Raw genomic sequence first — 26,493 nt, forward strand, 5'->3', positions numbered from 1 at the left:
ACAAGTCTGTTGAGATCAAACAATTAATGCCCAACACTCTGCCTCCTGCATCATCCCTACCATGGAGCTCTCCCCCTTCCCCCCACTTCCCCCTCCCCTTCCTCCTCCCTTCCTCCTCTTCCTCCTTCTTCCCATTTTGAGGATATGGATTATGGAGCTTGAAGAGGTTAATGAAAATCCAGAAGACAGTTACTGTGAGCCGTGAAGAGGTTCCAGGTATGCTTGGGTCCTGAAGCGTTGCTCTCAGCAATTTTATGTGGCACAGAACAGTGGATACCAAACCCCAGTACATTTACAAAAATAACCTTGTTTTATAAATTCCTCTGACAATTCTTCAGCGAGAACAACCATGCATTCAGAAGGCTTACAAAAATGTGTTAATTACATCCAGACAAATTCTGGAGGCATAGCTCAGAAGGGCACCATTCTGTGGCTGTAAGAAAGACGTCTAAACACCGTGATGCCTGTCCTCTTCAGAAGGTGGGACCCGGAGCTCCACTACATTTAATGTGTCTCCAAGGAAATCACAAGGAACAAACTCAACCGCAAAATCTAAGTCAACAATGTATTCACTGCCTTTTGAGTATCAAGCACACTGCCTCGCCTCGTGGTGGAGAAGAACACGTGAACAGGCCTGAAGCTGCCTTCAGGAATGTGCCCAGCAGTCATAGAGGCAGATTCAGACGTGGCTCCGACAAAAGCATCATGTGTCTGGCCCTCCTGCTCAGGAGCCCCACCCTCTGAGCGCAGAGGAGAAAGCAGCTCAGTCGCACAGGGTGTGGCATGTCCTGCAGGGGTAATGGCCAGGTGACCAGATGAAGCCAAGCCAGCTATGAGTGGACAAGGAGCAGGAAGAGCAGGTGTGAAGCAGAAACATCGTGGTGAAGGCACAGAGGTGAGGGAGCCATGAAGACGGGGCCACTGGACCAGGTTGGTGGAATGAGGACCTGAGGGAGCAGGTGGCCCTTCTGCCAGGATGGTCTGTCAGGGCTGCGGCTAGAAGAGAATGGGGAAAGGTCGCAGCTTGGGGCCACCAGCATGCGGATGTGGCCCGGACTGCAGGGCATGGTGCTCTGTGGTGATGGCACCGAGAGGCTCTCAGGAGACCCCAGCGTGGGCTACAGGCAACCAGAGACCTGTCCTGGAGAAGTTGAGACTTCTCTGCACAAACCAGTGTGAATGTTCTAGAAAAAAGCCCATGACCCAGGTGGTTGGTCACTCCGGGGAGGGTGAGGTTGGTGTAGTGATTCCTGGATTGGGCTGGGCATGTTGGCCCCACATTTCACACCCAGGGAAACCTCGGGCTCCTCATTTCCAGCCCATTGACTTTCGTGTTGAAGAGGCCTTGCTCTTCCAGGGAGGATGCCCTGCTTATGGGCGTGTTCCTCTACCCCATCCAGATGCTGGAGTCCCAGCCCCGGAACCGCAGAATGGGGCCTTAGGGTGTGCCCTAAGCCAATGATGCTGTCCTTATGGAAGGGGACATTTTGATACAGACACACACGGGGACACTGTGGGAAGCTGAGGGCAGAGACCTGGATGATGCCTCCAACACCAAGGGACCCAGAGATTGCCGGTCAGCCACCAAGCTGGGCAGGCCCGGGGACAGACCCTCCCTCTCCACCTCTGGCAGGCACTCACTGGTGATCCTGGCTGAGAGCTGCAGGGGTGGAGGGGGATGTCTGCTGGGATTGAACCAGGGGGCTCAGGAGCCACACGTTCAGCCCTGGCTGCTGGCTGCCACACTGCAGGCCGTTGGGCACACCTGCTGATGGAATTAGAAGAAACCAATAGTGCCTGCCATCGGAGGGCAGTTCCCTGACGGTCACCTGGCATCCTACAGCTCCACTCTGACAGTAACCAACCAGAGTTAGTGCAGGCCCCGTAGGTGAAGCGGCCAGTCCAATCAAAACTGCCCCCACATCAGACACCAGAAGGAAGTGGGGTCCCCAGCCCATCCCCACCTCTGACTTGGCTATAAACTCAGGGGTCTCATAACCTCCCTTGAGGTTTGGGGATTTGCAAGATTGACTCCCAGAACTCTGGAGAGCGCTATATGTAAGCTTACGGTTTTATCATAAAGGGCACGACTCAGCCAAATGGAAGAGATAAGAAGGGTGAGCTCTGGAAGGGTCCAGAGCACCCAGGCCTCTGTCCCTGTAGAGTTGGGGTGCCCCTCCCTCCCGGGGCACCAAGAAGCCCCCCACCCAGGGAGCTCCCCTAGCCCCATTGTCTGGAGTTCTACTGGTGTCAGTATGTGGGCTGGAAGGATTGAATCTCCGGCCGTGTGACCCAACTCAAGCTCATCCCCTCCCTTCCTGAGGGTTCCTGCCCTCTGACTATGCGGTCGTTTTCCGGTGGGCCAGGCCCTCCCCGGAAACTAGGGACCACCTGAGCTTAGGAGGGGCCAAAAGAGGCTCCTGTACAAGGACACCCCTGTCGCTTGGGAAATTCACAGAGAAAGCAAGGACAGAGGCCAGACACAGCCTTTGTTATCCCACGGTTCACTCCTGCCAGCACACCGACCGGCTAGCCGGCCCTGACAGCAGGCCGTGTGGCCCCGAGGGGCCACTGGTTGCAGACAATGGCGGTAAAGCAGAAATGCCAGGGAAGCCCACCCGAGGGCAGGGAGGGAGCAAGAGGGGGTCTAAACAAACCAGAGTCACTCAGCAGCCCCTTTGAGAGGGGTGCCGCCGGCCGGCCAACGGTGGGGACCCGGGTGGTGGCCATGGCTAATGAAGACGCAGGTGCTGCAGGAGGCTGACCAGGACAGTGTCCCCAGCAGGGTGGGGCTGGGGGCTGGCAGGAGGCGACTGCCTTTGGCTTTTCCTGCTGAAGGATTTAAGAGCAAGTTGGATGAAGATGCAGGAGGCCTGCTTATCAGATTTCTAGGAACTGCAAAGTTGGGAGAGCTAATGAGTCGATGGCAGAATCAAGATGTTTGAATATTTCAGCAGGACTAAAGGAACAGGATCACACTCGCATCCCAGGATGGCCGTCCTTGAGGCATTTCAAGATCGTCTCATCCAAACCACGTGTTTTACCAAAACCAGGTCCAGAGAGCTTCCATAATTTGCCCAAGATTTTGCAGCAAGCTATCCCCAAGGGGGCTCAGAAGCACGTTGAGCGCCACATAGCCACGTGTGGTTTCTTCCCTGGAACCAGGCGCTCGCTCAGACCCCAGCGTCTCTTCACAGGAGATGGACTCACTCATCACCGCCCGAGTCAGCCCTTGCCTCTTCCCCTCTCGTGCTCTGCGTTGGAGCAGTGGTTACAGAGAATGTCTTCTACTTCTGTGCAGCCTCTCAACTGATAGTGCTGGTGGGGGGCGAGAGGGAAGAAGGGGGAGGGAGGAGCATGTGGGGGTTAGGGACGGGAGAAGGAGGAGCAGGGGAAGGGGAATGGGGGGAGGGCTGGTGGAGAGGAATGGGAGAGGGCGGGGGAGGGAGGGAGAGGGAGGCCTCGGAAGTGCTGAGAAACGCACCCCCTCGTAAGCACCCGCCATGAAAACGGTGCACTGTTCCGAATCTCTGCGTCTCTCCACAGGAGGATTCGGGAGGTAGGGAGAAGCGTCTGTGCTTCTGAGAGGTGACCTGTGGGCGCAGGGCAGAGTCCGGTGCCCCGAGTTCCCTCGGCCTCAGATACACGTTTGGTGTCCCAAAAGGAAACCAGCAACCAGTCGTGCTGTGTCTAGAATCCGTTTGCACTAAGTGTGAGTCTAGTGAATTTTACCAAATCATCTGCTGTCCAGTGCACATGGGCAGAATCAGAAAACCCCGTGCTTGACCTCGCACCCCAGGGCAGACCCACGTGTGCACCTGCTCACGCGCCATTCCCGGCTCAGCTGGACAAGCTCAGGAGTGGTCAGAGGGCTGAGGCGAGGGGCAGAATGGGGGAAAACAGCCCTTCTGCCCCAGGTAGGGGGTGGCCACCATAATGTCTCCCCAAGGATGGGAGACGGGAGCCAGGGAGCATGCTGTCCCCCAGAGTGAAGGGACCCCAGTATGTGGCCCAGACTTGGGGACCCCCGCTCTGGGGGACAGGCCGGACAAGACCAAGCCCCTTTCAACCTACGCACTTGACCCGAAAAATTTCCCCAAGCAGGTGCCAACCTGTCAAGGCATCTGCCATGGGGTAAAACTGCTTCCAGATGAGAGGCACCCCACACAGCTGGCAAGACTTGTGGGTACCAGTGACTCTGCCCTTGGGGATGCTGCCTCTCATCCTTGGTGGTTTGGGCTTGAGCTAGTTTTGTTAAAAGTATTAGAATTTGCTTTTTGTTAAAGATACCAAACTCATTCAGCCATAAGAATGTCAAAAGTATATTTAGCAAGTTTGCATTTACTTTTGACCATTTCTAACTGAACTGAGAGCTTCACATTCTGGAAGGCATCCAGCAGCTCTGAACAAAATATTGTGTTGAATGAGCTATAATACGTGATCATCGCTGAGCTTGCAACGTTCCTATTAATCTTGTTTCAAGTTCCAACAATATAGGTCTTGTTTCCATACTTCTATTTTTAACTAATGAAAATTTATTACAATGAAATCCTAATTACACACTCTGGAATAGGAGACAATTGCAAATCCACTGGTGATTTTCTTTTTTTTTGAAAATCCACATAATCACATAAGAAGCAGAGAATGTAAGTTCTCCTGAAATAGTTGGCCTATAAATAAGATTCCCTAATGGGCTGAGCAAACGTCTTTGTTGTTGTTGTTTTTTCCTTTGTGCATTTTATAGTAGGTTGGGTTAATCCATACTCCACCCCTGGTGAGTGTTAGAGAACACTGCGTATTCTCAGCACATCCTAAAGTTGGTAACTGACGGATTTCCATGGTGTCCTGGATGGAGAGTGATGGGAAACGCGGGCATCAGGGGGCAGGGACTGGCTTGGTTGAGTGATGGTATGACCTTGAACGGGCCTCCTCCTGCTCTCCCCCCAAAACGCACGGATTGGGCAGACTTGCCGGATAATCCGTGCGGGCGTCCATGATGCAGCACCAGAGCAGCATCTCTGGTCTCTGCATCTCCATGTGCCAATAGCCACCAGATGTCCCCCGGGAGCACGAGCACCCTGGGCGAGGGCACGGTTCTGCCCCTGTGTCAGGAAGCCCGGGTGGGTGTGGCATGAGTGCTTTCACCCACTAATTCCCAGGGTGAGGCTGGTTTTGCAAAGAAGTGGGGACATGCCATTCTCTGTAGGTGCATGTTCTTTGCTCTTTCTACATCCCCTAGCAGGCATACAGGGGGCACCGAGTCACGGTGCTTGGCAGGGGGAGTTGGCAGCCTAACTTGACCACAGTGCCATCAGAAAGGGAAGGTTCCCTAAAACTGCCGGTCTGAGGACAGAGTAGATTTTCCCCCCTCGTTGCTGGAGTCGCTGGCCATGGGACCCGACTATGGGGAAGAATGGGGCAGGGCTGGGCCAGGGGGAGGCCGCACAGAGGGATCCGTGGGGTCACATCAAGCTGCTCTCTGGCCAGTGTAGGTGGACTCTGTGCCTCAGGGCTAAGCACAGCCTGCAACGAGGGGACCGGAGCGGCGGCTGGATGGGCTTGCTCCCACGCGGGCCAGGTCAGGGAAGGGGAGGGCGTCATGTGAGCACCTGTGTCTGCAGGTGGCTGAACTTCTTCCAGCAGCAAACACTGAGATGGTTTAGAAGGAGGGCCCGCAGTGCTGCTGGGATAAGGTGCAGAACGAAGAGAGAGCTATCGAATGGGCGGCAGAGGACAAAAGGCAGGATGCTGAGCTGGTGCTCAGTAAGAGCCGGCTCCTTCCTTCCCCCGAGCCGCCAGCCTGCTGAAGGTGGCGCGTTGGATCCCCGCTGCCCCGCTGGGCCCTGGCTCCTGCCTGCTCCCGATGCAGCCTGCTGTGTGGGCCGTGGTGCAGCCACCCCTGGGCCGGGGGGAGGGAAGGGTCCGGAGGTCCCGCTCTGCACCTTTCCCTGCGCAGATTGCCTGGGGCGGGGTCTGGGTCCCTGCTGCTGTCACTGACCTCTCCCTGTCGGGTTAGACCCCAGGACAGTGTTTCTGTACCCAGAGTGTTGATCGCACACTCCCTGGTAATTGTCTTCCTGCGTTTGTCCAAAATGAAGGCCTCGCTAAAACAAAACAGAACAGGATGCAAGCCCTGACGGGTTGCTCTGGTGGAAAGGCTCACCCCTTTACATCCTCTGACGCCAGGTCTGGGGGGTGAGACGGCAACTCTGGGCCTTCCCGGGGGCCCGACTCGGCCCACACGTGCACCCACCATGACCTTCGCTCCCGGCTGGTGCCCGTTGGGTCAGGGCTTCGGTCTCGGCTGCACCCCGAACACAACAAAGCAGTCCGCATCCAAGAGCAAAAGCGCGTCCTTTGTGGGGCTACCGGCGCCTGGCATTCTCCCGGGTTCTCGGAGTGCTTGCCTCTGCAGGTGTTACCTGGAGGCTGTCAGAGGTGGCGGGTGGGCCTCCCGGGGCACGTTTAACTCTCTGTATCTTGTGCCCTAAAGGACAGAAGGCCATGTGAGTCCTGGGCCGGAGGAGGCAGAAGGACAGAGCAAGGGTGCCAGGACACCGCCGCCCCAGATCCTCCTGCCGCTAGAGGAGCGGGTGACCCACTTCCGAGACATGCTGCTGGAGCGAGGGGTAAGGACCCGAATGCAGATGACGGCTGTCCCCAAAGCCAGTCACTGAGTAATGGCCCCCCACAGCCCGAGGGACACTTCCCTTCCTCCCTGAGTTCATGGAATCAGGCTGAGTGAAATTCGGGTGCCAAATCGTTTGAGACCGAAGCAACATGAAAAGAGCCTCTGCTGCTTGTCTTGAAGGGTGTGGAGGAGTCGCCAGCCCCTTCCTGCACCTGCAGGTGCAGGCCCCTGAGAACAGACAGGAGGGGACGGTCACCAGGACTGCGTGCAGAAAGCCTCTGCATTGATGAGCTTCCTGCTGGAGCCTGGGCAGATTTGGGGGCCCACACCTCCCAGAGGGGAGTCCCCTGTGCTCATCTTTGCCAAACAGGGGCCAGTTTTAATGAAATTAGGATGTCTTAATTATAGTTGACTTCTGAACCCTGGTTTGAATTTAGGGGGGAAAACATTTTAGAATCAAATAACCTTCCCGTGACTTTTATTTCCATCTTTGGTTTTCGGATATAAAATGAGCCAGCTCTAATAGCCCAGTTGGATTTCTTCACAAAATGAGGCTGAACGCAGGGGTGGTAGTGGGAGCCTCTGTGTGCTGGTGATTATAATGGACACGATAGTGACCTTGGGAACTCAAGCAAATCCCCTCTGCAGTGAGCAGCCGCCCCCAGGCTGCCTCTGGCTGGGCCGGCCCCTCCCAGCAGCAGGTGCAGGGGGTGCTGCGGCCAGGTGTCAGGAAGACCCCACTCCCCCCAGAGCAGGGGGTGGAGCAGGGATCCCCAGAGTCGGGCTGGCTGGAGGCCCTGGGGGTGCAGGGAAGCTGGGACGGTAGGAAAGGGGCGGTCCAGCTGTGGGAGCGCTCCCTTCCTGTGCACCGTGAGTGTTAATGCCTAAGCATCACTCCAGCTTGTTATCCACTTAAAACTGAAATACAGCCCTCGGCCGTGAGGGACTGGAAGGAAAAGTAGACTCATGAACTCGAAACTGCAAAAAGCAACGTGCGAAGGCTAAATTAACATTGATGCCAAGTAGCACAGAGGTGCTAGGAGGAACCCACACAGGACGGTCTGCGAGCACAGATGACGTGCTCCACGGCCCCAGTCCAGTGCTGACCCTGGAGTGGACCCACAGAGCCCGCGACGCAGGGGCTGATCTGCTGTAGTACCTGCTGTCCTCTCTTCCTCTCCACCTTCACGTTGCCCCCAGGCAGCTGCAGGACAGGTCTGTGGCATTGCTCCTGAGAAGTGATAAAGCATAGTCTTCTCCCCGCAAAACGCCCAAATAGGCTGCTTCTGTCCTGGAGAGCCATCGGCCTGCTTGCTCCTGAGGTTTGCCTTGGCCCTCGTTAGGTGTTGATGGACGTGCAGGTGGTTCTCTGCCCTTGTCACGTGCAGAAATATGTGTATTTCTGAGCATTTGAATCGAGCTGGCCAGTCTGTTCCAGTTGAATCAGCCAGCAGGAGACATGATGGCATTAGGAGCCTTCGAGAAATAGAAGCAAGCATTCATTTCATCTTTATAATGCCTACATTGCCCATCTCTTTGTTTTGGAAACCAACCAGGCCCTGCTCACCAGCACAGCATCAAACTAACCCCATGGCACCTTAAGGCTGCCTGAGACACCCACCTTCCTGCTGGCAAGCCAGGTCTATAAGGCTTCTTGAATTTATCCCAATGGCCTTCGTTGAGCAGTTTTAATAATGAGATTTTCAGTGCATTCTTGCCTCGTTGAGGCGGGTGATTCTCTTTGATTCTTAGATGCTTCTATGTGAGAATCTTATGTAGATGAGAATCAGCAAAAACAATGTGGAAATATAAAGCACCACCCTGGATTTCTGAGTTTCCCCTGGGAAAAAGAGTCTGGGGGTAAAGCCTGAACCCCTATGTTAGGAGGATTTCAGAAGAAGCCCACACACAGTTCATGAATAGAAAAGATCAATTTGAATTTACTGCTGATGTCATAAAGCAATGCCACCATTTATGACTTTTTTGACTTTATAAAATATGCCAGCAGATTTTATAAGTTATTCATGCTCAAGAGAATTTGATAGCTAAGCCCATAATATTTCTAGTTGCTTAAAAATGAGGCACAGAAAGGTCGCTTTTTTCATGGACTGAGTGATTAATAAGGTTTTTTATTGCATTTGTTCAATGCTTCCGTCCAGAAATTCATGTACTTACAGAATGATGGAGCCAGTTCCTGCAGGTTTCCAGTAGTTTAAGGAGGGCATGGTTTGGGGCACTCCATGAGGGATTATGGATTGGGAAGGGGCCTTCGGCTTTGTGGTTTTGTAGTAGGTCTCTGATGGCTCAAGGAAGGTTTTATTTTTATTTTGTTTTACTATACAAACCACAATAGAGCTTAAAACCAAACCAAAACAAAACAAACCTCAGCCTATGAAGGGGCAGGTTTAATTGGATAGCAGGTTGTTCATGTGATCCCACCTATTTAGATAAATGTATTAGAAACATTTTATGGAGAACTTCTTCCTCCTGCCTCGTATCCCTCAGGAGTAGGGATGGCTTTCCCAGGGGCCGGGAAAGGAAGACCTTTGGAGAGCCCTGGATCTTGTCCCGGGGACTCTAGGCCTTCTCCCTGCAGCTAGAGGCCCCACCTCACACCCCGACTTCTGAGGTCCCCCTTCCCGTGAACACGCAGACAGCTTTGCTCTCTGGAGCTGGAGCTGGCCCTTGGGGCAGGATGCACGCTGAAGGGCTCAGTCGTCCTCATGTACCAGCAGCCCGTCATGGCCCTGTGGCCATGTGCACCTGCAGTCCGCTCCACGCGGTGACTCTGTGCTCCTCAGGGAGCTGAGCGGCCCGTGTTCCTATGGCAATTCCTCAGAGCTCTCAGGGCACACAGAGTACCACGGATAACACACAATTGTGCTGTGCAAGTCATATAGGCAGTAAAAGAAAATTTGCAAAAAAAAGTCTCAATAGGAAAAAAGGTCACCCCAAATCCTATCCTAAGAGAGAGTTATTTTCATCAGTGAGGTACACTTCTTTCCAGTCTTTCTAAAAATAGATTTTAAGATATCAATCATAAATATCTTTGTCTTGTAGTATATAACCGGGATTGAATGTAATGGCATGTGGCTCAACCAAATATTTTGTTTAACATCGTCGATTTTATGAGGCTCAACCTTCACTTATAAATTTGTGTACTGTTTTCTCTTTTTAAGCATTTTTTTAAAGTGTCAGTATCAACCTTTGGAAAACATTTTAGATGAGGTCATGATATTCAGTTCATTGTCAGTTCAAAAATCCTGCATTTTCATTCATTGCTCGTATTCTTCAAATTTGCTATTTTAAATAACACCCAATGATCATGTTGACACGTGAACTCTGGGTATGTAGGATTGTTTCTACAGGTTATAAACATTTGGCCTCTCTTACCAAATTGCTTTGAGAAAAGTCATTTTCATGCAGTGTACTCTTCTAGTGGCCATGTTTGAGAATTCCCGAGAGTGTGTTTTGCCAGCAAACCCCGCCTGATGAGTGAGAACTGTAAATATTTATTATTTTTTGAACTGCATCGTTCGTTTCCTTGGGTTTACGTTTTGTCTCGGCCTCGATGGTGTGGTTCCTCTTTCCTGAACGGACCGCCATGGCCGTGGTGATCCGGGTCTTCAGATGCTATTTTATTAGTGATGATATCGTGTTCTCGTCATGGAGATGCCCTTGGGGCGGACAGTGGACCACCCCCTCTCATTGCCGGAACGGGATTCTGTCTATCCCTAATGGGAAAATAACCCTCAAACATAAATTAAATCCACGGAGGATGTTGGGATGACAGTGTACAATTCTATGTATCGATCAAAATAGAAGAAAGAAGCTGAAGTTGGTAAAATCCTATGAGCGTCACCATCGAGGATGAGCAAGGAGCACCTCTCACCTTTCCAGCTGCCCAAGCTGCCTTCAGTGGTCAGGAACTCCAGAATCCATGCCTCCCAGGAAATTGGGTAAAGAAGGGAATGGTATAAGTGCTAATTACAAGGAACATGGTATTTGTTACCAGCCTGAGCCCGCGGGAGCCGGCAGGAGAGCAGGGCAGAGGAGGGACGTGGAGCAGGGACGGAGGACAGCGATGCAGATTTCAGAACTGAAACTCGTCCACGGGACCCGGTGCCACGAGGGTTTGTGGGCGATGGCTGTGGGGGCCTGGGCTGCTGGGGAGGAGCAAGTCCTGGAAGGTGAGTTGTGGGTGGAGTGGGGACGTCTGGGCTCAGGCGGGGTCCGGCGGAGCTGGGGATGGAGGATCCTGCACGGTGTCGAGGCCAGTGTGGGAGGGGAGCTAGACAAGCTGGCTGGCAAAGCGGAACAAACTCCCAAACAAGGGGCCCACGTCTCCAGCCTCTGGTCCTGGAGGCAGAGGTGGGTGGGCTCAGGCTGGAGGGAGGTTCCTGAACCTTCTTCAGGGGCCACTGGGTCTCCAGCGTGGCTGACGAAGCACCACGTCCACCTGTACCCAGTGGCTTCGGTGCCCCTCAGAGCCCTGCACCTGCTCTCCACCTCCTTCCGTCCTGGTGAGAGAGGCCTGCTGCCTCCCCCAACAGGGGCATTGGTTAACGTCCCTGAGGCTGGGGTGCTGGAGATGGCTGAGTGTGGGGCCCTGCCAGTGACCAGGGACCGAAGGCAGGTCCCTGATGCCCAGCCCGGCCCCCTCCTCTGGCAGCTCCAAGCACAGGCTGCCCCCACACGCCGGTGAGCGGTCTCGCTTGCCTGTTTTTCTTGTTTTTAGTGTCATGGAAGGGAGCGTTCTCCAGGAGTTTCACTCGCGTCGCTACGCTGAGACGGCCCGTGGAGCCGTCCTCTGGGCCCTGGGCGGGTGCAGCCTGAAGACAAGAGTGCGCTGGCCACGGCTGTGGGGCCTGCGTCCCGAGGCTGGAGCTCTTGTCGCAGAGCCGTGAGCGTGATTGAGAGAGATCGCTGCCTTCCATGGGGCAGGGAAGCCATGGAAACCAGAGGAAAAAGCCACCCTAATGATGAATAGCCCATGCTCCGGATTCCATGTCACCACTGACACACACAGAGCAAGGAAAGAGTAAATACAGCGTGGCTGAGAGTCAAATTTGGGCAAAAACATTAGCTTCTGATGTACATGCACTTGTGTTAGAGCTGGAGATGAGCCCCTCGGAGACCCCGAGGTCACCCAGCAGTGTTCCTGAGCCCAGACGGCAGCTGCTGGGGGTGGAACCCTGACAGAGCCGGTGGGAGGCAACAAGGATGGTGCCAATGACAGACAGACAGACTCGGTCACATCTGCAGCCCTGCCCTGGCTCACGGGCTGCCCAGGTGCTACCCGAGTGTGTCCCAGCACATGCTGTCCGGCCCGCTGGCACTCGGGGCAGGCAGGACCCATCCTCGGCAGCCTTCCTCCCTTCCCCTGGCCCTTCAGTCCCTGGTTGTTCTGTGATCCAGTGATTGACAGATGCTCAGAGTGGCCTTTGAGGATAAAAGCAGCATCCGACTCTTTCCTTCGGGGCGCCCTGCCCATGGGGGCCTTTCTGGTCATGACGACCTCCCTGAGCCCACGTGACATCTCAGGTTCCAGCTAGAACCCAACGCAAGACCCTTTTCCTCAGCTTTCAGAGAGGCTTTCGTGCAGCTGGGGCTGAGGTCAGAACCAGTCTCATCTGGAGATTTTTCTTCTTTTTGCACAAGACAGTCACCCTCACTGGGCTTTGATGGAAGGTCAGCCTCGCCTGTGCCCAGCAGGTAGAGGAGGCAGCCGCTGAGCACGGGGCACCCCCGGAGGACCCTGCCAGCTGGGGTGGGTGCTCAGGGAAGCTCAGAGCTCAGCCTGCCGGGGAGCCCCCACACTGAAGCCGGGAGGGTGACTGGGAGCCACGGGGGCCCTGGGTGAACGGCCGGCCAGTCTGAGAGCTGAAGAAATGGAACAGTTAGGAGACCATCGAGATTGTGCAGGCACGAGATGACCATGTCCACGAGCTGCAGTGGCGAGGTGCCATTTACAGCTAGTTCCAGCAGGACTCGTTGGTGTGTCCAAACCAGGTTATTTTCCTGGAGAGCACACTGACAAGCACTGGAAGAGGAGGGCCTGGCTCGCGCGGCTGCGAGAGGGTGCAGGTTCCCCTGCTGCCCGTCATCCTCCAGACGTGCCACATGCGGACACCCCTAAGCCAGGAGCCATGTGCCCCTCCACCCACCGCCCAGAGGTCCATGCCGGCCTGCAGTTTCAGGTTATGGCGGCATCTGCTGGGGTTCGGGACGGGCGCCCTGGCTGCGTGTGTCTTAAACCACAGGCCCCACGGCCTCCGCTGCGTAGACAGCAGGAAACGGCAGCTCAGGCCCTAGAGATGGTGAGGGGAGCGCGTGCGCTGGAGGGGTGCGAGGCCGCGCAGGGGGGAAGGCAGGGTCATGGTGCCGCGGTGACCTGTCGAGTCCGTGGTGCTGCCTCAGGCGGGGGGCGGGGGGGACACCGCGGGGTGGCCGAAATAAAGATTGTGCAGGAGTGCTGAGGAGAGGCAGACGGCACAGCCTAGGATAGCGCCCCGGGGAGCGCTCCGGGGCCGCAGAGCTCCAGCCCTCCCGGAGGAGCCCTATCTCCCGGTGGCTGGCTCGCCCAGGTGCTCACACAAGTCCGGGATTACAGGTGACAGGAGCTGATAGCGGGCTCACAGAGCCCAGGCCTGCAAGGGACACAGAACGGGCACGGGACCCAGCGGCTGGGGAATTCCACTGCTCAAGGAGCCAGCTGTGTGGGAATGCCAGAGTCCAAGACGTGCAGGCTAGGCTAGGAGACAAGTGGCCGCGTGCCAGTCCTGGGACCCGGCAAGGCGGTGGGATCCTAAGGCAGCGCCAAGGTCCCCACCCCCGGGGTGCACCCCGGAATAACCCCCTCCCTTGGGAATGGGCAGGCCAGTGAGTAGGATGGTGGGTCTCTCCATGGGGACATTACAGGACGTCACAAGTCTTACACGCAGATTCTCCCGCCGGCTGTGGAGAAGCAAGCCACACTGGCACGGAAGGGCTGTGGCAGGGAACCCTGGCGGCCTTGGGACTGAGAAGGGCTCCTGCTGGCTCAGCAAGAGAGGGGAGGCCTCCATCCCTGTCCCGTGGAGTGAGCTTCCCAACCAAGACATGACCTTGGGGACACGGGAGGCCCAGGCTTTTATCAGAAGCGATTCTCATGGTCCATCCTATAACTGCAGTTCTCGGGAGTCCTCTGGCAACAGCTGGGTCTCACAGACAGGGCTGTGCCCCCTGCAGGCAATGAAAGGCCCTGTTCCACGCACGGCTGTGCATCCTCCCCTTCTGCTCTGGCCCCCGGCCCCGGGTCCCGTGCCTGGCTGTGCCTCTGTCCACCACGGCCACTGTTCTCTGAACTTGAACAGCACCTGTCAGCGTGGCTCTCAGGTGAGGTGACAGCACGCGTTCTGTCATTGTAAATTACAGTCATTGCAGAGATGGCTCTCTTGCCTCACACACAGATTGAAAATTCCTTTGGAGCCAACTATATATTATTACTTTTTAAAGGAAGATTGTATTATACATCTAGAACTCCAAAAACCCTCAACACACCAATTCTAACCCGCACTGTGCCTTCCCTAGCGAGCTGAGATGGGGGTGTCCACTGCAGATACCAGGTGGACAGGAGCCTATCCGTGTGGGCTGAGTTGAGGTTGAACCCTGGGGTCAGTCAGCCTGGACGCTTCCCCAGGAAATCCCTGCCCCAGTGCCCACATTTTATCATGTTCTCAGTCCTTGGAAGAAAGTCTCTGCGTGGAGCCTGGGTCATCCTGCCCAAGAACAGAGCTCATGAATATTAAAAAGGGGGTTTTATTTTTATTAGGAGAGATAGAAAATGTCAGTTAAAAGAAAACAAAACAAAACAAAAAAACCCCGTACATTATGCTCTACCAAGTAAAGCACCTTAAAATAGTATCTCTCCTGGGAAAACTTTAACGTGTGCAAACTAAGAGGGTGAACGTAAGCTGCCTGTTAGCGCCCCCTCTCCTCTTGCCCAGGGGCTCATTCCCCACCCAGGCCCCAGAGTAGCCCTTCCTAACACACACGTGACGTGGGACTATGGCTCTCGAGATAAGGCACAGCTTCCTCAGTCTGCCTGGGACTCTCCCACCTCTTCCCAGCTCCTCCTGGGCTCCTTCACCCCCAACCCTGCTCCCCCACTGCAGCTACCACGTTCCCCCAGCTCAGGAATGTGGCCTTTTCACCCCAGACAGCCCCTTCCAGATGTGTTCCCGTCCCTTCAGGAGCTCGGTGAGTGTCCACGTTCCAGAATAGTCGCTGCTCTGGAGACTCATCCCCAGGCTGGTGGAGGGACCCTCAGCACCCGGGCACATCTCTGCTGTGGCCCAGTTGCCTCCCAGGAGACTATTAGCTTATTTATCCGCCTGAGCCCAGACCATGGGCTTTCTGGTGTCTGGGAGCCTGACTTCCTCTGAGTCCTCAGACACAGCGCAGAGCCTAATGCAGAGTCAATATTTAGTCAATGTTTTTAAGTGAATACATTATTCTGTAAATGACTTAAACATTTCCTTGCTCTGTCAACGGGGAGAAGCTAGAAGCTGCACATCCCACAGCAACAGGCACACTCAGCACCAGATCATGGTGTCTGATTCGTCCTGCAACAAGAGGAACCGGGATTCCCGGAGAAGTGTCTGATTCTAGGGCTGAGGCAGGAGAGACACGAGACGAGGCTGGAGTACCCTGACGTTCCAGGAAATAAGGAAGTGCCCCACCCCAAAATGATGCGGTAGCCAAAGGAACACAGGAGCCAGGCAGCGAAGCTCCCCATGGCCAAAACTGGAACCATTTGAGCAAAAGCATAAAGTCATATTGGATTATCACCCAGATTATGAAATAAATAGCCATGAGTGTGTAGTGGTACATGTGAGTGATGGAAAAAGAAGTAAATGTGAGAGAATGGGTGAACATCCCATTCAAAATTCCAAATAACCTGTATTTGGATACGCCCTCCCCCAAGAGGTGGAGCGTAGCCCTGAGCATAGGCTGCACAAAGTGACTCCCCCCGAGTAGCACAGCACGGAACGGGGACAGAGAGTGAATTTGTGGAGGACAGATCCGGGGAGTGCAACCTCAGCCAGGAGGCCGGGGCCAACTCCGACCTGCCAGAAGTCACGGTGACAGTAAGTACCTTGAGGGGTTGTGGTGACAGTGGCACCTGGCTCTGGGCTCCTCCCCCAGAACTGAGAACCCCCAACTAATCATGAGCAAAGCTGAGATCAGTCCAGTAGAGGGGCATCTTCCCCCAGAACCCAGAACCCCCATCTAATCATGAGCAAAGCTGAGATCAGTCTAGTAGAGGGATGTCTTCCCCTAGAACCGAGAACCCCTGACTAATCATGAGCAAAGCTGAGATCAATCCAGTAGAGGGGCATCTTACAACATACCTGGCCAAGCACTCCTCAAAACCATTAAGGTCAAAACAGCAGGGAAAGTCTAGAAACGGTCACAGCCCAGAGGGGCCTCAGGAGATGTGATGCTGTCATGTGGTGTCCTGGGTGGGACCCTAGCAAGAAAAACAAACCTAGGTTAAAACTAAAGAAGTCTGAAGTGTGGACCTTGGTTAACAATAGTGTAGATGAATCTAGCATCCATAACCAATGTAAGGTGTTAAGAGTATGGGAAACTGGGTAGGACATGTCACCTTGTAATATATTTGTAACTTTTCTGTAAATCTAAAACTATTGTAAAGTAAAATAGTGTGTTTAAAAAAAATGACCTACCTAAAAGGTTTAAATATTGATTTAAAAATCAACTAAAAGTATGCTAAACTCAAGACTATTGGCAAGAAGTTGCCCCCTGTCATGGCCCTTGGTGTTCTGAAAATTCTCACAAACACTTCTGCCTTCAAGATGTGACATTCCAGAATGCCCCAGCTCCCCGGACATAACAGGGGCTTCAGATCAGAGGCACGTGGCCCTGGAAGAAATCCAAGGAAGAAATAGTGTCATGAGTGTAGAAATTAAATTTTCTAATGCTCTAAGTATCGATTTCCTAGAGAGTTGGGCGTGCGTAAGGCTTCCATACAAGCCGTGTCACTGAGCCCACGGTACCTTAACGCTGTTTTCCACCATTGATCATTTCAGCATGAATTCAGGCTCAGCCTTAGATGCTAAAAGCAACTCTATTGAATATCTTTCTTCAGGTGTCAGCATTTTCTACCTGGGAGAAAGAATTACATAAAATCGTGTTTGATCCACGCTACCTCCTGCTAAACTCTGACGAGCGGAAACAGGTAATGGGGGGGTGAGGCGTGGGGGCGGGCTCTGCACGCGCAGCACCAGCATGGCACACCTCCGCAGGTGCTTGCCGATGCGCAGGTGACTGTTGCGTTCCTGTTGTCAGGGGGAGGGCTGCAGACGGAGTGCACGCTCGCTTGTGAGCTTGCACAGGAGTGGTGACCGGGACAGAGGAAGCTATCCCTCACTGTTCCTAGCGAACCATCTGGTGGTGACTCCATAGGACAGATCCTCCCATTCAGACATGAGAAGGCACTGGCCTCACCCCAGATGAGTGTGTTCAGAAGACTTAAGGTCTTAGATGATAACAGTGAAGGAGAAGAGGGCCCAGGGAACAGTAGGAGCACATGTATGAGATGGAAGTTCTAGAAAGCGGGTCCCCAGAAAGCGCAGGAATGGGTCAGAGGGCAGCTTCACCTGACGGCTCTGGCCGGGCTTGTTGACAAGCAGGTCACAGAGCCAGTATTGCTTCCCAGAGGAGGCAGGCAGACAGAGGGACGGGCGGTGCTGACTGCCAGGGGAGGAGCTGAGGCCATGAGGTGCATGTTTGCACAGCCCTCCGGGACTGGGTGGTCCCTGGAGCCCAGACAGATGGGCCCTGATATCAGTTGCAGAAGACCCGGATTTCCTTCTTTCTGGTTCCTGTGCCAGTCCCACCTCTCCCTCCCGCTGCCCTTGGAGGGCGAAGTGAGGCACATGGGGAGTGGGTCATCAAGAATGGCCGCTGAAAACAGAGAAGGCCCGAGCGTCCTCTCAGCGGTGGGCTCGGTCACCATGGCCTGCATGGTCACACTGCAGAGTCTGGGAAGGCCTGGGCCAGGGCCAGAAAGGGCTATTTAATGTCACATTCTGTTGTGGCGTGAAGTTCCTCCAAGCACCCGCCGGGACGGACCATCCAGGCAGAGCCTCGGGCCTGCAGACCCTGATGGTCCCCGCAATGGCAGAGGCCCCTTCCCCTCGGCACAGGCAGGTGGTTGGGATGGTCCTAGATTGGCCACAGTAGAATACAGAGCTTGGATCTTTCATGAACTTAGAATTAACGATCCTTTTGCTGCATTCCAGCTGAGATGTATTTTCCAGAAAGAAACATTTGAAAATGTGTGAAATGTGTTAGCTAGCGGTGGCTCCAAAAAAAAAAGGCAAAAAAAAAGTTACAGAGTCAGACGAGGTTAGATTATATACGTAGACTCCAAAGAAAACTGCAGGCTTTAATTGTAGGTCATATTTCACCCTTTTGTTGCAATATTGAAGACCAGAAAGTCTGACTCCTCGACTAGGACAACACGGAGAAGCTTGCTTGTTTTCCTGCCGAGGTGCAGATCCGCGTGCTGGCTAACATCTGCTGACCGTCAGCACATCTGTAGACTGCTTTCGCCGCTGGTCACGGTCAGCACTGTCCTCTCCAGTTCACGGGGGTTTTGAGAGACCATTAGCCCTTTGAAGGAAGAGGAGGAAGTGAGGCTCCCCGACCCTCAAAGAACAGGCCCGTTTATGATCTCACGCTTATGTCCCGTCCCTGAGTGCGCGGCATACACCGGGCTCAGGGGGCTGTTGTGTTGAGCGGGTTCCTCCTGACCCGGACAGGTGGCGCTGCCGAGCTGTACTTCCGGCCACATCCACTCCCTCAAACACCCCAGGAAGCCACCCTGAGGACACTGCAGGCCTGTGTCACCAGCCTGCAGCTTGCCCCGAGGCCCAGTGAGGAAGAGCGGGGAGCGGCCTCCCTGGGAGCCCAGGCATGCAGCGCCAGGAGCCCTCCGATTGAACGCTGTGTGTGGGCAACAAACCACTGGCGATCCAGGGGAAGTGTTGCGATTCCCGTGCGCATGGGCGCTGCACTGCTGAAGGAAGCAGTATTTGGGCCACATCCGAAAACCTGGTCCTACCACCGGGGGCTGCAAAGGAGGTGACTGAGCCCAAGCAGAGTCGGGGTCAGGCAGCGCTCATCAGACCCATTTCCAGGGTAACAGATAGTGTTTCCTTTTTATTATGGCAGATCACGCCATAAGGAGGTAATGGCGGATGGTTCTCTTTTAAAAAGTCATGCCCCACTTTGAATGAAAGTCGCATATTTGTCAGAGGGAAGAAACCCTGCTACATTAAATTAGAGCAGCGTAAGTAGAGCAACAGAGCAAAGATGAGCAGAGAAATCCGGTTTGCTGGGTGAGTGGTTCAGGCATCCGAGAAGCAAGTCTCCCCTCAGCCCCTGACCCCTCGGGCAGGCAGGGTTTCTTCTGTCCCGATTTCAAGTTAATAGAGCAAAACTCTGGCTAATGATGAGCCACATGCTTTTATTTGGATGATAACACTTCCTTCACCCTTTTTGAGTCTAAATTATAAGACAACTGGAGAGCTAGCACTCCACTTGCCTTGGAGGTGCGGAGCCTATTCTTACTTTAACATATACGCACGCCCTTTCAGTTTAAGTCCTGTTCCTGGTGCCTCATGTTGAGGCTGAGCCGTCCGGAGGAGAGTGGCATTTGGTATTTGCAACCCTATAAGCCTGTGGTTACTGAAAGCTGGTGAGCGCCCTCCTGCAGTGGCCGTGGGTGCACATCCCGCCTCCTGCACCAGGGCAGGTGTGCAGGAGACCCCCACCCCAGAGCCCTCGGGTCAGACTCTAATGCCCGCCACAGCCATTGACTGGGATGGTACAGAAGTGCTATTTATTGGCCTTCCACGATCACATGTGCAATTTTTATTGATCTTTTTATTTATGTCTGCACGCACATTTAAATTATCTCCAGTATTTTCTTTTTAATGTTCTTGAGGCTCCGATAGCGATATTAATTAAACAGCTGTCTCCACGTCCTTTAGACTCTGGTTTATAAATGACAATATTCTGATACTAGAACAGTGAGCCACCTCCGTCCTGGCGAGGGAGGATCCTTCCGGAGACCACTGCAGACAGGTTCCCCGGTGTCATGTGATTGCGTTGGCTGCCAGTTTGCAAGAGATACAGTCCTGGAGTCACGGATGCACCTGCCTGCCAGACAATACCCATACCCTTTAGGCTAGGGAATGGGGTTCTCCTATTAGCTTTAAAACCCACTTCTTGTTAGGCTGGGGCTAGTGCAGTGTCTGAGGGTCAGGCGTGTTCACCTGGAGGCTCCACGACCCCCCAGGACAGGCTTGCTGTGTCCACACGAGCCCCCTGATGACCAGACCCCCACGTTCACAGGTGGTCTTCGTGGGGACTAGAGGGTGGGGAGCCAGAGATGCCAGGTCAACTTTCTTTTCACAAAGGTAAAATCACATTTGGAGACCCAAATGCCAATTATGTTCCTGTAGGAACTGACTAGAAGAAATTACACAATCTCACGTGTTATTAGGACTACCAGCGGCGGTGTGATGGTCGGCCAGTGTATGAGCTGCTCACGGTGTTCCCAAACCAGAACCACAGGGGCAGCAGAGCCGGGCGCCTGGACTGTCAGTGGCTCCCACAGCCTCCAGGGAGGGCTGCCGCTGCCCATCCCTCGCCTCCACGGGCAGGGCTGAGTCAGTGTGTGGCCCCGAGACGGCGCCTCATGAGGACCCAGGCTTACTTTTGTAGACACTTGTCTCATGATGTTGAGAGTGCCTCACTGAAAGGCTGTGGCTTCAACCCCAGCCACTACGGGATAGAAAGGCTTAACCACAGATTCCCTCGCTATTCTTTTGTGTTGTGTTTGAAACCCAAGATTTCATTTCTGATGTGCAACCTTGTAATATGTCTCTTGTGTGTGTGTTTTAAGATATTTGAACAGTTTGTCAAGACAAGGATAAAAGAAGAGTACAAGGAAAAGAAAAGCAAACTGCTGCTAGCCAAAGAAGAATTCAAAAAACTTTTGGAGGAATCTAAAGTGTCACCCAGGTATGGAGATAGACACAAGCCCCAGGGCTGGACATTTGCCCATGACTGTAGGAGGGCTTTTACAGTCTGTTTCCGCTAAACTGTATACCCTCACGTGCCCTAGACACCACAAGTGTAATAGCAGAGACCTGCTGGGGAGAGAAGCCCACCTCGCCCCGTGCTATGGGTGAGTGAGCCCCCAGGCCCGCCCGCGGCTGCAACGCCCCACGCCCTTCGCCCCCCACCTGCACCACGGTCCCTCTGTTCTGCTGCCCCACCACCTGGTTTACCAGCCTGGCAGCCCCGACTCCATGGTCTTAATAACTAATAGGTAGGTCAGCACTCAGAGAGGAGGTATAACTTCAGAACTAGGGATCAGAGACTAAAATGCAGAACGCAGCAGATAGCAGCCATAACATAAACCCCACCAGCCCCATTGCTTCCAGACGCCTTCCCAGTTGGCTGGGGTGTAGACAGAAGATGCACACATCAAGGCAAATGGGCCAAGTAAACTTGCTGCCAAAATGCACCTAAAATAACCAGGCATTACTCCCACAAAATAAAGCAAGCCGATGGGAAACTTAGACGTCAGAAATTAGAAAAACACATGGACTTAACTGTTCTTAAAAATTAGCTTTCATCGACTGATATTTAAAAAGTAATGAACGTGTACTACTTTTAGAGTTATAGAGCTATAACTTTTACAAGCAAAAAGGATTTTGGTTTATTTTTGTATGAGGGTTGGGATATCATGTCTAAATGGACATTTATGCATTAGTATTTTAATACTAATGCATAAATGCAACATTATTTTTTAAGTAGATGTTAATTGATGTTGCTTTCAATGCAGACCCCAGGCTCCCATATTTAGATTGATAATTGTTTAGTTCTCCTGGTCAGTAAGTAATTGGATGTTGGGTACATGGTCCTTATAAAACTGCAAGTATTTAAAAGGCAGATATTTTCTGAATGGGAGAAAATGTAGCAAGAATTATCCCCATCACAAAATGCTAATCTAGAAAAACAAATGTGCATCTAAACATTTGTAAATTGTGATTTTCTACTATTAGAGGTAAGAACACTGGCTTTTCTGTGTCCCCCACATGGTGACCCTAGGAGAGAGGAGTTGGTCTGGAGCCCCTGCCTCAGTGCACAGCCTGCTCAGCCCCTCCTAAGCCCTGCAATGGGGTGAGGCATTGCACCTGTCTAAGCTTCTGACCTCATCTGCAGCACAACAGCTGCAGCAGGCTCCTTGGGGCAGGGGGGCAGGCAGGGAAGCAAACATAGTGCCTGGTAGCTGGAAGGAGCTTGGTGAAGGGGATGCCCATCATCACCATCACCAACACCACCATCACATCATCACCACCATCAGCATCATCACCGTCATCACCATCACCAGCACTATCACCGTCATCACCATCACCTTCACCATCATCACCATCACCATCATCATCACCATCATCATCACCACCATCACCATCATCACCACCATCACCATCAACATCATCATCACCATCACTATAATCACCACCACCACTATCATCACCATCATCACTATCATCATCACCACCATCACCATCATCACCATCACCATAATCACCATCACCTTCACCATCATCATCATCACCACCATCACTGTCATCACCATCACCTTCACCATCATCATCACCACCATCACCATCACCATCATCACCATCACTATAATCACCACCACCACTATCATCACCATCATCACCATCATCATCACCACCATCACCTTCACCATCATCATCAACATCACCATCATCACCATCACTATAATCACCACCACCACTATCATCACCATCATCACCATCATCATCACCACCATCACCTTCACCATCATCATCAACATCACCATCATCATCATCACCACCACCATCATCATCACCATCACCAACATCATCATCAACAATATTTAGGTAATATTCTTGGTCTGTCCATTGGTGAAATATTAACAATAAGCCAACACATTTCCCCTCCCATTATGAAGGCAAAGGAGAAAATATTCAGAATGCTTTGAGCAATTAGGAGAAAGATCACACCACACACCACACACACACACACAGGGGAAATGAGTGACTACAGTGCATATGTCCTTTTATGATTATTTAGCCATTTTTATGTCAAAATAGCTGATTCTGCAACATCTTCAGGACTCTTTCCGACTTCTTGACCTTTTCTTCCTACTGTTCCCTAGACGTGCTAGTAGAACCGTGCAGTTCAAGTCACTGCACACTGGATGGCCAGGTGAGCTAGGCACAGGCCATCTGAGCGTCCCTAGAGATAGCCTCTAGGAGCTCAGCAGCTCTGACCCTGTCCCCACAGCCACAGAGCCAGCCCCAGAGCCAGCCCCCAGCCCTGCCCAGCTCTCGGGGTCTTGGGATGGGGCCAGGAGCCACAAGCGACCTCTCCTTGGGCTGCTGGCCAGGGTATGGGATCTGTACTCTGTGCTCCTTCTTGAAGGCCTCCTGCCTCACATACAGGTGGGCTGTGTCCCCAGCTGCCAGAGGGAAGATGGGGATGCTGTGCCCAGGACTCAGGGGGCTCCCCAGGCTCACTGGACAGTTCACAAGGGCCAGCGGAAACCAGGCTGTGCCCTTGGGCATGGCTGTGGGGCCACGGATTTGTAACTCTCCCTTTCTTTCCAGGGATGCTTCTTTCTGGAAGTGCCCAGAGTGGGACCTTGCAGACAGGACCTCTGCCCACCCCTGACCATAAAATGCTTAGGCTGCTACCCACACAAGTGAAGAAAGTAACAAGCCCCTGTAATTCTCATCTTGGAAGGAAGAAAGGAAAAGGGGTCTTAGTTCATTTGGGCTGCTTAACAAATTACAAATACAAAACCAGGGGCCTTAAGCAACACAGAATTCTTTCTCATAGTTCTGGAGGCTGGAAGCTGAAAACAGGGCTCCAGTGGTGTGGGGTCTGGTGAGGCCCATCCTGGCCCCTGGACGGCTGTCTTCCCTCTGTGTCCCCCCATGGGGAAGGAGTAGGGGGCGATCCGGGGTCTCTTTTGCAAGGGCAGTCATCCCCATCATGGGGGCGCCACCCTCATCCCCAGGGTTAGCACCTGGGGGTTAGGAGAGGCCAACATATGATTCTGGGGGACAAGTGCCTTCCATCCACAGCAAGGGGGAAAGAGGGAAGAAGGGAGGAGAGCACAGGAGAGAAGTGATTTCTTTCTGAGAAGCCCGTGAGCAGGCAGGACCCCAGCGTGTGACCAGGGGGACGGTGACACTGAAGGAGGACGAGGGGGGTTGGCGACCACAGGGGGTGAATCTGGGTCCTCACAGCCCTGTCCGTGCAATCTTGTTGTTTGGGTATAAAAAAGCTAGTACATTATAATCATTCAATATAACAATTTAATGTCTGCACAGAATATAAAGGTCTCTGCAAAGAGAAATGGGGGAATCGGAGGGTGGCCTGGGCCAAGCACAGCCCGGGGGCCGCCTGCTGCTCAGCCCTCCAGGGCCTGTTCCTGCTGCAAGCTCAGGCCAGGGAGGAGGGGGAGCCGGGGACCCAGTGCTCACCAAGGCATGCTTTTTCCCAGCAAGCGACGTCCCCTGCTTGCCCTGAGAGCCGCCCGACCTTGTGTCGGACTCCCTGGCCCCACAGCCCTGGATCCGTTCGGCCACTGGGCCAGACATTTGGGACCTTCAGCGGGGAACGAAGTGGATAGCAATGCTGCCAACGGAGGGGGGTGGCAGAGCAAATGGCACAGTTAGGGCCTCCCGTGGTGGTGACCACGACAAGGGCCGTGAAGGACCCTGTCTGTAGGGCGAGGTTCCCCGAACAAGACATGCCGACTTCCAGTGGTGGTGCGTGCAGAAGCAAGGGAGGGCATGAGAGCCAGGGACAGCAGGGGACCCATGTGGCCAGGGCAGTGGTGGGCGCAGGTGGGCGGTGGCCAGCTCCGGGTGACGGAGGCCAAAGAGGCAGGAGAGTCGGCTCACTTCCAGAGGGTGAGATGCAGCCATAAGGGAGTTCAGTGGGGTCAGGATCCTGCTGCTCCTTCCTGGGAGCTGAAGCCCATACAGGAGCAGGCGGGGCAGGTGTGAGAGGCCCACAGCTACGGCCTTCAGTCCGTTACCTGCCCCACGACCCGCCCCGTCCCCGGCCTGCCCCACGTCCCGACCCTGCGGCAGAATGACAGCCAGGTGTGGTGGAAGGAGCTGTCTGCCCCCTCAGGGGATGCCAGCCGGTGGTGTTCAGGGAGCGTCAAACCCACCCCCGGGGCAGGGGGCGTCTCAGGAAAGCTCTTGTTTTTCAGGACCACATTTAAGGAGTTTGCGGAGAAGTACGGCCGGGATCAGAGGTTTCGACTTGTTCAAAAAAAGAAGGACCAGGAGCATTTTTTCAACCAATTCATCCTTATTCTTAAGAAACGGGACAAGGAGAACAGACTCAGGCTACGGAAAATGAGATGAGTGTGTAAGGAGTGCAATAAGGCAGGTGCAGAGCGGAGGGGGCGCGGTGAGGGGGTGTGGGTGTCCGCGCGGCCGCCAGGCAGGGACTGCGCGCAGTTCTCAGAGGATTACTGTTTCATATTGAAGCTCTCTTTTGTACGACATTCCGAGTTTGATGCATTTCTAATTGCCATGATAGGTCGCTCCCTTAATTGTTTTAATTATGCAAATTACTTGTAATATATACAAATTATAAATCCACTGCAGGTTTGTAACTAAGCAGAAACATCTATAACCATCTCCCAGCATTTCCATGAGTTGAGCCAATTATCTGAAACTTTTCTGAAAACTTCTGTGCGTTCCTTCGATTCTGAGCTCCTTACGCGAATGTGTTAGGTCTCGGTCCCGTGTTCTGAGTAGTAGCAATAGGATATTCATCATCAATCATAGTGACAACCGTGAGCATTTCCACACGTGGACCCTGGACCCCCTGCAGGAGTCTGAGGGGGATTGCCTCATCCCCGAGGGGCACCGGGCCCGGAGAGGGCGGCTGCACTGTCGGAGGTCTGACTTAAAATGGAATTATTTTGTACAAAATCATCATATTAATATTTGAGTTATTTTTATTGTATGCCCAGAGTTTGCATGAGATTTTTCTCATCATCTTTGTATAAAAAGAATTTTAAATTTTTTTTAATTAATAAATATTTTAAACCAGTGTGGTTTTGTGGGAAGACTTCTGACACAATATTCAGCGGCAAAATTGTCAGCTAAGACACTCTGTTTTGAAAGATTCATAAAAATGTTTGTGAGTACACATAAAGGCTGAGTATGTACAAACAAAAATCTTGCTTTTCAACCTTCCAGGTCTGGGTGGCGCAATGCTGGTAACACCCCAGCTAATTCCTCATATTCTCTAAATTGTTGCGTGTTTATCGTGTGGTTTACTGAGCATCTCTTCGGAGGGACTGTAGTTGTCCCCGTGCACGGTGACACCAGTTCTCACCTGCCTGCCCGGTCCTCGGACAGTTCCACCACACGTATTAGGACGTAACTGGGCAAGGTGGGGTTCTCTCTTTGGGGCACACCCTGGGCTTGGCACCAGGGTTGTTAGCTTAGCTTCTCTGTTGGTTCTGGGTGCTGGGGCCTCGCTCAGGTCCAGCCGGGACCCCGTGGGGTTGGACATCCAGGGTGTGAGCAGGAGGCCGACACCAGGAGGCAGACCCTCCATGAGGCTCCAGTCTGGAAGTAAGAGACCGCCTTGTAAATGGAACAGAGAATTTTTTTTTTTTTTGGTGGGCAGCAAAGCAAGGTTTGTTGAGTGACAGTGAAGCAAAGTTTACTGAGTGATAGTAC

At 53.3% G+C, this 26,493-nt stretch overlaps 1 protein-coding gene across 1 annotated transcript in view; it reads left to right on the plus strand.

The window, feature by feature from the left end:
- Positions 1 to 25,158, plus strand: part of TCERG1L (transcription elongation regulator 1 like) — a 191,018-nt gene extending 165,860 nt beyond the window's left edge. Inside the window, exons 9-12 of the mRNA XM_028119878.2 lie at positions 6,494 to 6,629; positions 16,785 to 16,874; positions 20,613 to 20,731; positions 25,002 to 25,158. Coding sequence (XP_027975679.1) covers positions 6,494 to 6,629; positions 16,785 to 16,874; positions 20,613 to 20,731; positions 25,002 to 25,158 — 502 coding nt within the window. The remainder of the gene's footprint in view (positions 1 to 6,493; positions 6,630 to 16,784; positions 16,875 to 20,612; positions 20,732 to 25,001) is intronic.
- Positions 25,159 to 26,493: the final 1,335 nt, after the last annotated feature.

The sequence above is a fragment of the Eumetopias jubatus genome, unplaced genomic scaffold (assembly GCF_037043125.1).
Source record: "Eumetopias jubatus isolate StellerSeaLion01/CBP00866 unplaced genomic scaffold, mEumJub1_p1.0 scaffold_17, whole genome shotgun sequence".
Taxonomy (NCBI): Eukaryota; Metazoa; Chordata; class Mammalia; order Carnivora; family Otariidae; genus Eumetopias; species Eumetopias jubatus.